Genomic DNA, 14,619 nt, shown 5'->3' on the forward strand with positions numbered 1-14,619 from the left:
TATGTGCCATTAAATTTCTTCTTTACACTCCGTATTATAAACTGCATGCAGGTCTTTCTGGCTCTAATCTAGCACTGTAGGATGCTCAGAAGCACTGAATAGATCTACAGAATAATGATTGAGAATACAGTAAGAGAAAGGAATGGAACTGGAACTTGCGGGGTTTTTAGGTTTTTACTTTTTTAACAAATTATTTCAAGGACAGCGTTACAGAGGAAAACGAGAGTCAGGGAGACACAGAGGTGCTCACGCACTGGGGGGTGCTCATCCCCTGCCCCCCACATGACCACAGCTCTATTCATGTTTCCCACAGGACTCAAGGGACTCAAGCACTAGGTCAACTGATGCTGCTTTCCCAGTCACATCTGCACGGAGCTAAACTGGACGTTGAGTAGTGGGATTTCAAACCAGTGCGCACATGGGATGTGGTGGCTTAACTGGTTGTGCTACAACACCCTTCCATGACTCTTTTGAAGTAAAGTAACAAAGGCACAGGGTCTGCACTGTTTGATTTTCATAGCACACTTGGAAGAGTTGCAAGAGCTCTGCAGCTGCTCCCGGTCTACCCTTAAAGCACCAGAGATCAGTGTGAGTATCATCAGTGGCCCTCCGACCATGGGACTGACTCACCACTGAGTCTCCCAGACAGACTTCTCATTACTGCCTGCACGCAACACTCACTTAGGCCTGTCACTGAGAGGAACTCTTCGTGGCCAATTAAAATGACTTCAGAAAAGGTCATCTGAGTGGTACATCTACTCCATGGAATACTACTCAGTCATTGAAAAGAATGAAACTCTACCATTTGCAATTAGATGGTCCTACCTGGAGACCATTGCACTCAGAGAAATAACTCAGTCCCCAAAGGACAAATATCATATGTTCTCTCTGATATAAGGCAAAATACAACATAACAGATCTGCAAGTAAATATGTATATACATATATTCTCATGGATGAACTGTACAATGGAGACTAGCATACCAGGAAGTGAAGATACATTGCAGTATGTGTCTCTACTGCTGAATAAAAGAAGGATTCCCAATGAAATTGTTACATATAACTTGAGAACTTGATACTAAATTTTCTAACATTGCTTATGGCTACAATGCCAGGATGCACTTAAATAGCAGAATGTTGTATCACTAAAGGACTCTACTACTATAATAATATGGGGAGAAATGGTGAGGAGGGGAATGGGCAGTAAGGAAAGTGAGGTGGAAGGGGGAATCTATTTCCTATAAAAGCATTATCACAGAAAATAACAATAACAGTAAAAAGGTCATCTAAGAAGGAAAGATTATATTTTTGAAATATTTTATTAGGGGATAAGTACTGTAAATAGTGTTTTAAGCCACTGCTCACGATGCCAACTTCCCATAACAGGTGGTAGCAAAGGCCCTGGTTCCCATGCTTTGAATCTAGAGCCCTACTCATGTGCCTGTAAAGGCAGCAAAAGACAGCCCACGTATTTGGGCCACTGCTATCCATGCTGGAGACCCACACGGAGTCCCTGTGTGTGGATTTGGCCTGGCTCCACCCTGCCCTCTGCCTCCTGTGTCCTCACCAAAATCTACCTTACAAATAAATGATTAAATCTTAAAAATATTTTTGAGTGATTTTAGTAAACAACCCTTTCTGGTTATGGAAAATTTTCTAGCCAATTGCAAAAGAATGATGGAGCTGTTTATGATTAAATATTCTGCTTTCTTAAGAGAAATAAAGTACAAAACAACCCTCAGAGCCCCAGAACCCATCCATCTAGATGCCTTTCAATGGTCATTTTCACACACATGCAGCAGACATGAAATATACAGGCCTACAGAACACCTGTTAAACTTCAAACATCTAAGTGGCTAACATTCTCTCCCTCTTCCTCTCTCTCCTTGTCTTTCTCATGCTCAGTAACAGATTCAATTTATTGTACCATGTTTCTACATAAATTTGTACATCATATAAACTTAATATTTTATATGAAGTAAGTTATTTCTGATTTTATATTCTAATGTTAGCATAAAGTCTATTATATCAGTATATTTTTTACCTCACACCTAAAAGCTAGGTAGGCGATAAGCACTTAATTTGCCTGGGTAGAAAAATTTGTAAACATTCATTCTAAAAATATTTCTGAGCACCAATTACATCACGACAATAACTAAACCATGTGATCTAATATGAAATGGAGGAGGTATCAAGAAATGAAGATTGACAAACTAAGTGAAGACCAACTTTCTAAAATAATTTCCCACCTACTATTTTAAGACACAAAAATAATTCATTGTGCTTTTTATTTTCCATCTTACACTTAAACATCATAATTAACGGTTAATTTTTCCCATTAGTGATATTATGTGTTATTAAAAATAAATTGATAACATCTTACAATTAGAGATTAGTAAGTAAATCCATGAGTGGCTCAAATAGCCACTAACCCTGAATGACAGATATATGTTATCTGTTATGTTAGAAAAAGACAAACATGATTAAAGCATTAAAAGAAATACATACATAAAGATAAGTGCATGCAAAGAAATTGCTAACAGGCTACAGAATGCCAGGTGCCTTTTAAAGAGGCCATTATGTCATCATTTAAATCTTACCTTAAATATTTGGATACAATTTGCAAAAGATGACAAACTTGGAAATATTTCCTAACAATGTAAGAAATAACATACAGAAACATAACATAAATCAAAGATTTTGATCATATAAACATAAGAAAAATTGGGGGCATCTATCTAGAGATAAATAATTTTAAGGGTATAATTATTCAGGATTCTATCATTGATTTTGAAAATATGAAAATGTTCCATTCCAATAAGGCAACAAAGTTACCTACAAAATTATGTTCCAATTTTAATCTTAAATAGCCATGTGACAATATATACATTATAAAATATACACATATTTTATAAATCTGTCTTGGTTGAATTAGCATTAAACATATCAAAAATATCTGGATAAAAAAAAATGAGATAATTTGGGCTCCAATTTTTTTTCCTCCCAAAATATTAACACATACATTTTTCTCTAGCTAAATTAAGACTATGTTGTGCAATGTGAAAATGCAAGGATTGAAAAATAAGGCAGGGCCCGGCGCTGTGCCCTATTGGCTGAAATCCTCACCTTGAATCCTTGTCAGGATCCCATAGAGGTGCCAGTTTGTGTCTTGGCAGCCCAGCTTCCCATCCAGTCCCCTACTTGTGGCCCAGGAAAGCAATCTAGGATGACCCAAAGCCTTGGGATCCTGCACCCACATGGGAGACCTGGAGGAGGCTCCTAGCATCTGGCTTTGGATCAGCTCAGCTCCAGCCATTGCGATCACTTGGGGAGTGAACCAATGGATGGAAGATCTTCCTCCCTGTCTCTCCTCCTCTCTGTATATCTGACTTTCCAACAAAAATGAATAAATCTTTTTTTTTTTAAAAAAAAAAGCAAAGTTTAACCTGTGAAAGAGATCAGCCAATAGGTACATTTTATTTAAGTACTAATTATGTTATGATCATCACAGGCAAACAAGTTTATCACTTGGATTGGCTGAAGTTAAGAAGGGATGACAATATCCATGTCCAGTTCAAAAAGTTATATTTACAAAGGCGTCCATAAACTAAATAAACTCATGAGGGTGATACAGAAATCAAGTTCACAAAATGGATGTCTGTATTCATGCCACATTTTTGCAACACAAGTGAGAGATTTACTGGGACTTGTTCAGAGGTTCCAGTCACTCAGAATTCACCCAGGCTGTCAAATCCTCACCTTTTGCTAGGCATTATTCGGTGAGTCTTAAACTGCATGCAAAAAATATAAATTATGCATCATAGAAAATTTTACACTGATGAAGAGTTTTAGGTGCTTATGCTTTTTTATACAAATACTACAGAAAATGGCAGAACTTGTAATACATTCTTTACAAAATTATTTGTTTAGAGAACGATAAAAAATAAAAATCCTCTTAAGGAAAAGGATATGCAAAAGTTGCACAAATTGGTCAGATATTTTTTTAGGTAATTAATGGTAAAGTATCTTTAATAAAGTGAATTAAGAAGCTTACATCGGGGATGGGTTATTCCACGTTTCTGAGATGTTTTGGCTAAACTGATGCTCACGGCCACCATCTAAAGCCTCTTCTATTTCTCAGAAGTTGCCTACCACAAGATTTACTTCTCATTGGTTAATATCGGGGCAACTAAAACAGTAAAACCTCAGAAACCAAATCAGTTACAATTCCAGTTAAGCAATCTGAAGACACGGATGGAAATCTCATTTTCTCTGTATGGGGGAAATCCAATGTGAATTTTAATAATTTGCTATTTTCGCAAAAAAAAAAAAAAATATCTTTGTCCAAATACATTGTCAAAATCCAGAAAGCTCCAAATGACTCTAAAATGTTTATACTCATCTTTGCTGGCCTTTACAAACTCGCTTTTGCTTCTGTGGTGCTTCGTAAAACCCTTTAATAGTCTGAGTGCAGGTGTGTCCCTCACAGCAACAGAAAGGCTTTCCTGACTCTACGCCCTAAGAGACTCACAGCGCTCTGTCAAATTAATTCACCCAAGGGATCCAGGACCACCAGTGGCTTCACCTTCCTGCTTCGTAACTCCTTAGTGTCTAACCATTAGTGCGCTTCTCCTCATATTTTTCCTTCCATAGCCCTTTTTCTAAACTTATTTTGGGAACACATTTTAAAATATTTTGGTTTTCTTGCCCTCCCTCATCATTTCTTTCTACACTGGAAACTCCAGTTGAGATCAGAGCACTGAAGGAACAATGCCTCATGCAGCCTGGCAAGTCCATTTCAGATTGGTTGGGTTGTCATGTTGCCATATAGATCATCTACATCCAGCCGACAATTCCTCTCTCCACAATTAAAAACAAATACAACTGAACAGTATTTGGAGAACACACCAGGAAGAAGGACATTCTGGTTCCCAAGTTGAAGTGTAAACCGGGACCTTCTACAAAGGAAGCTGTGAAACATTCCAAAAGCACAAAAAGATCACGTATCTATTGGCCTAAGAAATCCACTCAGAGAGGACTTATCACAGATTCTTAACAAAAAGTATTGTAGTAGGAAAAAAAATCAGAAATTTCTATTCATTAATGTTGGGTAAATTATTGAGCATACATATGATGACCTACATGGTTCTTTTTAATGTTAACTTTAAAAGGTGATTGTGAAATCATATGAGTCCTATGATTTTTTTTCTTATTTTTTGTGTGTAGACATAGGCACAGGAAAATATTGAAAACCAACGTTATCCTATTCTAATTGAATGTTAAGAGAAATCATCCATTTTTCTTGGACATTTACTCTCTAGAATGCCATAGATAATGCCTCTTTTCATTTTTTCCCAAAGTTTAAGAAAGTTACAATAATGTATATGTCATTTCAGCACTGTTAAAAGTTGGAAAATTAAAGCACCATCAATAATAACTACTTTACACACTGTGTCATAATGCTGCTCACTGTGAATTTATCCGATACAATCTGAAAGTCAAACTTAGATTTCATTAAGTCACACAAAGCTAAGGGATTTAATGTGCAGCAATGCGATGGATGTGAAGTTATTTCAGCTCTCAAAACACTGCGATGGAGTTCTCACCACTGCTATAATCTTCAACATTAATCATCAACATCCTACGTCTAAAATATACTCAGTGTTTTATATATACTCAGAATAGATATATATATATACTCAGAAATATCTAACTAGGTCTTCCCCATTTGATGATAGCTAGTCTTTATCTGGTTAATATAAAAACTAATCAATTTGACATATTAAAAATAGTACATTTAGAAATCTGAGTGACTTTGAGTGCAGTACCAATGCTTGACGTAAACAAAGACCAACCTCGTCCCCCAGTCCCTCGGTGCCTGCGCCGTAGATGTCAGGGTAATGTTTCAGAAACTGGGCGACGTAGGTCATGATGGACTTCTCATCAGGCTTATCCACATCCACATCTGGAAAAAACAATAATAAAATGCAACAAAGTAACAAGCACACAGAGTATTTCACTGATACACATTTTGAAATGCAGCAGATTCGCCTGCAAGCACTGTCCTAAATGAAGAAAAAAGAAAAGTTTGTGAAAGAAACATTTAGACTGGTTAATAGGCTAGATTCAAAAAGATGAGATATTATAACAAGAAGATTTCAAGTAGCACATGTGTCATTTGAATAATTCCAACATGAAGCCAACAGGTGTCAGGCCTTGCACCATGATTCGAGCACTCTGTTTAGTTATCAAGCACAAATAAGTTCTAAATTCTAGAATTCGGGTAAGTAGTATAAAAATGCTTGCAGACTTGATGCTGAGTAATCCATGAACACTATCCATCAAAATGCAAATTATCCTTTCATTGTGCCCTGCAAATTCTGCTGTGGAAGTAAAGGTGGGGCTTAGGTTCAATTCCTGAGAGAGCTCTTCACTGGGAGACAGTCTGAAAATATCTCAGTCATTGTGGTTTTGAAATACATGTTTACTTCAAAATCAGCAAAGATTTAACAAATACATTTATTTACTTGGAAGAGCTACACAGAGAGGAGTCAGAAATCTTCCATTTTTTGGTTTACTCCCCAAGTACCTGCAACAGCCAGTGCGGCACTAGGACAAAGTGAGGCACTTCATTCAGGTCTCCGATGTGGGTGGTAAAGGCCCAAGCGCTTGGACCATCTCCCCACCCCATTAGCAGGGATCTGGATTGCAAATGGAGAAGCTGGGCTCCCATACAGAATGCCAGCATTCTGGGTGGTGGTTACACCCACCACTCCACAACAATGCCCTTTCATACAAGTTTAGTTATTCTATCTGGAGTCATAGTACATGAAGTGCATTGTTTCTGGCTTGGGATAGGCCACCCAAGTCCAATGTGTTAACAACATACAACTACCCTCGGCTATTTGAGATACCTTCGGGTTCTAGCAGCCTGGGGATTCCCAGCTGGACTTCAGCAATGGCGAATGCTTCCTCTAGATTCTCACGGTTAGATCGACCTCGGACTTTGTCCATGTCCACCAGTTCTGGCCGGATTGCATGGATGACGGAATGAAAGGCAACCCCACTCCTCCAACTCCGTCCAAAGTCCTTCACTTCCAAACCAGGCTGCCTTTATGTGGAAAAAAACACAAAATCATGTCACATGCTCACTTTACGTAAGCTCTGCTTAATGCTTCACGCAAAACCCACTGCTTTTTATCAACAACGTAGAGCTAGCTATATCAATTCTGTCTTTAAGCAAGAGAACAAAACTCAGTGTAGTAAGATCACAAATTTAGTTCTAGTGTTTCCTATACAAATACTAGATTTTTCAGTCTTTGATGGCTACCAGTGTAGCTGAATTACAGTAAACACATTAAAATATACAAATTTAAATGTATGTGATTATGGACCTAAAGTGGCCATTAAGTACCCTATCATATCAGTCCAGACAGTAATTCCAATTATCTCATCCATCAAATGTCACTTTTTTCATCCATTTTTTAATGACTGTGAGGACTACGTCTTGGTGGCAGAGCTGTTGGTGGATTTCATTGGTTCTAAACCACTTGAGATTTAGACTAGGATTCAAACTGGGCACAGAAATGCAATGCGATCATGAGGGAGTTTTTGTCTTGTAGAACTCATGAGAAGAGCAGCTCCGCACGAAGAACTGGCAAGTATTTTCTGAGCTCCATGGCAGTCCTGGGTAGACTATCAATACGACTGCTGAACTAAGTAAGCGCAACAGAGCTGGTGATCTCTCAGTTTATCCTGAAAGATTTAGTCCTAGTAACTGCACAATCGTTGATTTAAAAAGAAAAGGGTTTTTTTTTTTTTGCTAGATTTTCCAATTTGTCATTAAAAACACATCGCCACTGACATACTAACAGAATTAATTTAATTGGTAAGTTTTCAAAATTTCTCTTAGCTAACTTGAGGTTCACTTTAAAATATTTCTACCAATATGCATTCAGTTGGCCTACAGTATATTGTGCTAAAAAAAAAAAAGGTAGCACTGGACTTAATCACTGGTTTCAAACATGAATATTTCAAAAAATAACTTTATAAGATTCCAATAAATACAAGACAATCTTGAAACAGTTTTTCAGCATCTCTAATTTCACATGTAATTCTTACCAGCACTGGAATTCAACTACATTGTTAATTTGCCCTTACTTTCTATTCAGTTATCTACCTTATTATCCTAAACTTCTTTTTGCATACATCTTATTATTAAAAATTCATGTCCCCTGAATTCCCTTTAAATGTGTTTTCAAACAATTACAATAAGATGTAAATGGAACAGCTACTACCTAATAGTCAATGTTTGATATTTTCTGATTTTCTTAAATTCATTTGTTAAAGCCTTTTTCAAAAAGAAAAAAAAATGTAATATTTCCCGAGTATTTACTATGTTGAAATAACTCAAAGTGTTCAGTATATTTTCTTTCTTCTGTATTTATTACCAGAAAATTTGCATACATGCATTTGTAAGGGCCTCCGAAAAGTTCATGAAAACAGAAAGAGCAAATTCTATCAACTTCATTTCTCAACATAAGCTCCACACAGTTCAAGGCACTTACGCAAGAGATGATACATGCTATTGAGTCCTTCCCTGAGGAACAGTACTGGAAATTTGACCGTTAATTTAGTCTGCTTTATTTTAATTGCTGAAGAAAATGAAATGTCCCTTACGTGTTTCTTATTAAAGTTTTTTTTTTTCATTTTTTCAGAAAGTAGAGACAGCAACTGTGCGATTCCTCATTTGCATTTAATTCACTCCCCGAATGCCCCAGCCAGCCAGGTCTGTGTGTATGGCTGAGCCCAGAGCAGGAATCTCATCGTGGTCTCCCAGACGGGCTGCAGGGACTCAACTCCTTGGACTATCGTTTGTTTCCTCCCTAGTCTTACTAGCAGGAAGCTGAATTGGAAGTGGAGCAGCCAGGACTCCAACAAGCTCCCCGATGTTAACAGTGTTATACTCAGCAGACTTAATCCACAGTGCCCCGATGCCAGCATTTCATTGGGATGGCACTGGGGCCCTTTCTACCACTGGTTTGATCGTGCTTTATGTTCAAAATCATCCTGGCAAGGGTTTGCTTCATCTCATGTTACAGTTCTTACAGAAATGTCTCAGGATGTCAATCCCACTTTCTAAACATTGCCATTGAAAGCTGTGTTCCTGCCTGCTCTTCTGGAGGTATTACAGTTTTGGTACCAAGAGTGGAAAGTTTGTAATGATTCAGTCAAAATTGCATAAACTGTGCTGTTGTGCTGTTCCTCTTAGTAGTCACGGATGACCTTCACGAAGGATGTGCAAATGGTTGCAGCAACAGGTCTTTCCTTTCTTAAAACAAGCCATGCATTTGTAAATCTCTGATATATTTGGGACATTCTCCCAATAAGCTTTTCATAAGGCATGAGTAATGTCATCGTCCTTCCCCCCAAGCTTTACCATACATTTGATGAACTTGGTTCAATCTCAGAAGAATGTACGGCTCTTTCCTATCGATGTTCTTCTTACTGCATTAAAGTAGATGTTGTAAAGAAATTTTATAAAGAGCTGGTATGGATTTGCTTCGGTACAAAAATATTTGAAACCCATGCAATTTTTCATAACACACATTTGCAAGAACTTTCTGAACACTGATGGTGTTATGTTTGTGCATTTACCCACTGTTTATTAGTCCAATGCAGTTTTTAATATTTTCAAAGACTTGTACTGTTATTCCAAACTTCTCATTCAAGAATTTTGCATAAAAAAACACAAAGAAAATTTGGATACAATCCTTAATGAAATCATAAAGTTTATCTGGTTTACAGGAATTTCTGACCTGTAATACATGTTTACTACTACTGTAAGTAGTATTATATCCAGTTTCATTAATTTGGTATCATATCAATATTCATCATAAAATACAGTTGTTCTTAGACACCAACAGGTTTGCAAGTGTAAGGTTATATGCTGTTATTTCTGGACTACTGACAGGAGATGAAATCAATTTAAAAATGGCACTTACAAATCCTGTTATGGATTTTTAAATCTCATTCTTATATATTAAGTTATATATGAAAATGGTGAGTATACTGTAACAATCCAATGCTGTGTGGAATAATAAATGACGACGTTACATTGACGGTTATAAAACTTAATTGCGACAGCATCTTCACAAGGTTGTGTGTTCTCCAACCCAGCACCTTTTTTTTATTTCCAATAGAGATCGACAACACCCAATGGAAATTCAGATATATAGAGGAGAGGAGAAAAAGAGAGAAAAATCTTCTGTCCAATGAATCACTTCTCAAGTCACTCTAATGGCCAGAGCTGAGCTAATCTGAAACTAGGAGCCCAGAGTTTCTTCTGGGTCTCCTACACAGGTGCAGGGTCCCAAGGCTTTGGGCCATTCTCAATCACTTTCCCATGCATCAAGCAGGGAGCTGGATGGAAAGTTGGGCTACCAGGATTAGAACCAACACACAAATGTGATCCCAGCACATGTAAGGCAAGGACTTTAGCCACTAGGCTGCTGTGCTCAGCCTGGGAGGAATCAATATTTTATTTCTACTGCAGACTCTGAAGAGTCAGAAAGCTTTGCTATAGGAATCTTTCTGACTGCTCTTGAATAATAAATACACATCCCAAATTAGAAAACTCTTAAGACATTCTAAAATATCGACTAAATTGCACAAATTAGCATCATTAATTATATATTCTTAGTGTTTTTCTCTTCATTTTTGCTGTTCTTAAATGAACTCTAATACCTCAATGTTTTATAACAATCATTTATTTACAACTATAAGCAGGAACAGAAAATCAGATCCAGTTAAATTTAGACACACAAAACAAGATATAAAATGAGTTTTATATGTCAGGAGAAAAAATCAAATTAACAACTTCTATGTGAAGGGATTTATCTTGATCACAATTAAAAGAAGAAATTACCATGACAAAGAAAGCTCCCAATGGAGAGTAGTCATTTATCACTCACCACTTCAATGTTTCTATGCGTACACTTGTTCTGACTATAAGCAAATGAAAACCAGAAAAACATAATCTGCCTATAAAATCAGAGTTGAAGCCACTTCTTTGGCATAGGCCAAGCCATTGAGTACAACTCCAGGTTCCTACACCAGAGCTTCTGTTGGAATCCCAAGTGCTCTGCTTTCTATTCCTGTTCTTCGCCAGTGCACTTGGGAAAACAACAAAGGGTGGTCCAGTCTTTAGACCAATCCCTGTGAGACACATGGCAGGAGTTCTGCATCTTGGTCTCAACCTGACACAGCACTGGTGGTTCCAGCTATTTGCACAGTGGATCAGAGGACGGAGAATTCTCTTTCTCATCCTCTCTGTCACTCTAGCTTGGAGAAATGGTAGGACCAAGTCATTTCCTTTAAATAATTACACTGAACACAAATGGTCCAAACTCTCCAATCAAAATGGATTGGATTAAAAAACAAGACCCATCCATTTTTTGCCTATAACATCTCACCAGCAAAGATACACATAGACTGAAAGTGAAAGGATGGAAAAAGATACCTCACACTAATGGCAAGGAAAAGTGGATGTGCGTTGTCATCCTGATACCAGTAAAACTAGATTTTAATGCCTGAATCATGAAAGGAGATGAAGAAAGCCATAATGCTTAAGTGATCAATCAGGCAAGAAGATAGTTTAGTAAATGTAAATGAACACAATGCCAGGGTGCCTGGCTATTTAAAACAATTGCTAATGGGTCTAAAGGGAGACATTACTCCCATACAATAATAATAAGGGACTTCAACATCTCACATCTATCAATGGACAGATCAACTAGACAGAAAATCAACAAAAAACAGTTGAGTTCAAGTATATACCACGGACCAAACAGAATAGATGTCTACATTTCATTTCACAGTTGCAGAATACTTCCATCAGTGCACAGAACATACTCTAGGATAAATTCTGTATTAAGCCATAAAGCACGCATTAGGAAAATTAATGAAAAATAAAATCATACCATGTATCATTTTCTGACCACTGTGGAAAGAAGCTGGAAATCAACAACTCAAGAAATTGTTGAAAGCATGCAAGTACATCGAGATGAAATGATATGCTACAGAATGAACATAGAAGTGGGTTGCAGAAGAAGCATGGAAATTTAAAAATTCCTGAAAATGAGTGAATTTGACAGCACAGCACTTTAAAACTTATGCGATATGGCAAAAACAGTGTAAACAGGGAAATTCATAGCAATCTGTGCCCATAGCAAGAACATAGAAAAGCTCAAAGTAAAGGATGTTTCAATGCATTTCAAGGACTTAAATAAAAGGCTTAAAGTTAGAAATAATTATAGAACAAACAAAACTGAAACCCAAAATCAATGAATTTAAAAAAATAATTTTGAAAACAAACAAAATGGATGTACTGCTAGCCCATTCCTCAACATATTAAGGCAATCTATGAGAAACAGCCAGCTTCATACTGTGGAAAATTTAGAACCAACTAAGGATGGCCACTCTCACCACTGATATTTGAGATAGCCCTGGATGTTCAGGCACAGCCATAAAGCAAGAAAAGGAAAAGAAAGTGATAACTGGGAAGGACAGAGCAAAGCCTGCCTGTTTGCAGACGGTGAGATTCTTTACAGAGGGCAGACATGAAACTCTACTGAGAAGGGAACTTGGTAAATTTGTAGAATATGATCAACACACAAAAACCAGGGCCTTCATAGACTTCGAGAAAACCTGTGAGATCAGAGCCACTCACAGTAGCTGCAGACAATGTAAATTCCCTGGCATAACTCTAATCACTAAAATACAATGAAATTTACAAAAAAAAAATTGAAGAAAAACAATAGATGATATCAAAGCAAAGAAAAATCTGCCTTGTGCATGGATTGGTAGAATTAACGTCAAAATATTCATGTTGCCAAAATCAATTTATATGTTCAATGTAATGGCAATAAAATAGCTATAATATCCTTGTATAGAAATATGCTAAAATGTATAAACTAGTACAGTCACTATGAGGGACGGTACGGAGAGTCCTCAGGGATCTGAAAATGGGTCTATCACATGACCCAGCCATATTGTTCCTGCAAAGTTATACAAACAAAATGAAATTGGCATATGAGACTTATCTTTACACCCAGATTTACTGTGCTTCAATACACAATAAAGATATTAAATCAACCTTGATGTCCATCAATAGTTGAAGAAAATATGGTACATAAACATTATGGAAACCTATTCAATCAGAAAAAGAATGAAATTAGACCATCTCCCCAGAGTGAGCTGATCTGGCCGTGCAGGGTCCTGTGGTTTGGTCTGTGTCATGGGGAATCTCAGGATCCCTTCTCCTTGCCAAGCACACACAGTCATGTTGTCATAATTACAGCCGGTACTTTGCTGCACTGAATTCACACTCAAGAGCTCAATCCTGACTTCCCAAATAGGTTTCGGGGATTCAATTACTTGAGTCAGAGCCAGAACTCCAGCACAGGTACCCAGCGACAAATTCCAGGCATCAACCCTAAACCTAAAGCACACTCCAAGGATTAAAAATTTAAACAAAGTATTAATACTTACTTGCCAGCTGCATACTGAACCCACTTTAGTAAGGTCTTCTTGGCATTGCCTTGGAGTTTGGTAGCCACCTTGCGTTTACTTGGTGGGCTGGCAGTCTCCGTGCTGACAATGCTGTCCACAGAAGAGGCACTGCCCGACAGTGACTGGAGCTGTGGCAGATTGCTGGTCAACTCTTCGATCTGTGAGCACACAGCAGTAGGAATGAGCTCAGCTTTTTGTTCCACATCTAGTTTGTTCTATTTAGATGCGATTAATGTTGAGATCTTTAACATCTTTGGCAAAATATATGACTTAGAGGGTCTGAGTAGTGTTCCTCTTATGTGCTCACATTGTCATCTAATATATGCTTGCTCATTCAATACATTAACAAACTCAATGGTTACTACAGTGATTTGGGATGGAATGGCGAGTCAATTCTCCCCCTCTTGCTGAATATGAACTTATAAATGTTCTATCCCAGCAAAAAATGAAAAAAAATTAACCCCATGTACAGATACATATAACGTTCATTTTTCACACTGGGTACCTCCGCTGGAACTCTAAGAATCAGAGATACCAAGTATACCACCATTGCACAGGAGAAGAGAAAATGACCTCCTGCTATTTAAAAGAAATATACTTGTGAAATTCCTATTCCTGCTAAAGTGAGCATCCACCTCAAAGATACAACAAGTGAACGACTCCCTTCATGATACTATTTTGGGTAATGAAGAATCAAACTATAGCACAGTACCTGGAAATACAGAATAATGGTCCATATCAATCCGAGAACTATTGAGGGTCTGCCATCAGCTATATCCGTGGAGTTAATGTTGACCAATTTAATCTGTTTAAAAAGAAAAATCATACTAGTAGCATGCGAGATTATTATGGTGCATTTAATTGTCATAATCAGAACTTTATCAGACATCAGTAAGGTTTGGGCATGCCTATGTAGTCTTCCACATGAGTCAGTAGATTGAGTCAAAAAACAAGCAACAAACAAACAAGCATGTGAAAACTTCAGGTGCATTTGTTAGGTGCACAGAATAAAAAATAACTATAAGGCTGACTTAAGAGTAAAGCTGGA

The 14,619-nt window shown here is 37.4% G+C and overlaps 1 protein-coding gene across 1 annotated transcript in view; it reads right to left on the reverse strand.

Moving 5' to 3' along the window:
- Window positions 1–14,619, reverse strand: part of SYNE1 (spectrin repeat containing nuclear envelope protein 1) — a 444,597-nt gene that overhangs the window by 327,155 nt on the left and 102,823 nt on the right. The window contains exons 7-11 of the mRNA XM_040965176.1: window positions 14,284–14,376; window positions 13,551–13,729; window positions 6,914–7,110; window positions 5,855–5,964; window positions 2,600–2,650 (exon numbers count right to left, since the gene is read on the reverse strand). Of these exons, the coding sequence (XP_040821110.1) occupies window positions 2,600–2,650; window positions 5,855–5,964; window positions 6,914–7,110; window positions 13,551–13,729; window positions 14,284–14,376 (630 nt within the window). The remainder of the gene's footprint in view (window positions 1–2,599; window positions 2,651–5,854; window positions 5,965–6,913; window positions 7,111–13,550; window positions 13,730–14,283; window positions 14,377–14,619) is intronic.

The sequence above is a fragment of the Ochotona curzoniae genome, unplaced genomic scaffold (genome assembly GCF_017591425.1).
Source record: "Ochotona curzoniae isolate NIBS_2020 unplaced genomic scaffold, NIBS_Ocur_1.0 scaffold_3890, whole genome shotgun sequence".
NCBI lineage: Eukaryota > Metazoa > Chordata > Mammalia > Lagomorpha > Ochotonidae > Ochotona > Ochotona curzoniae.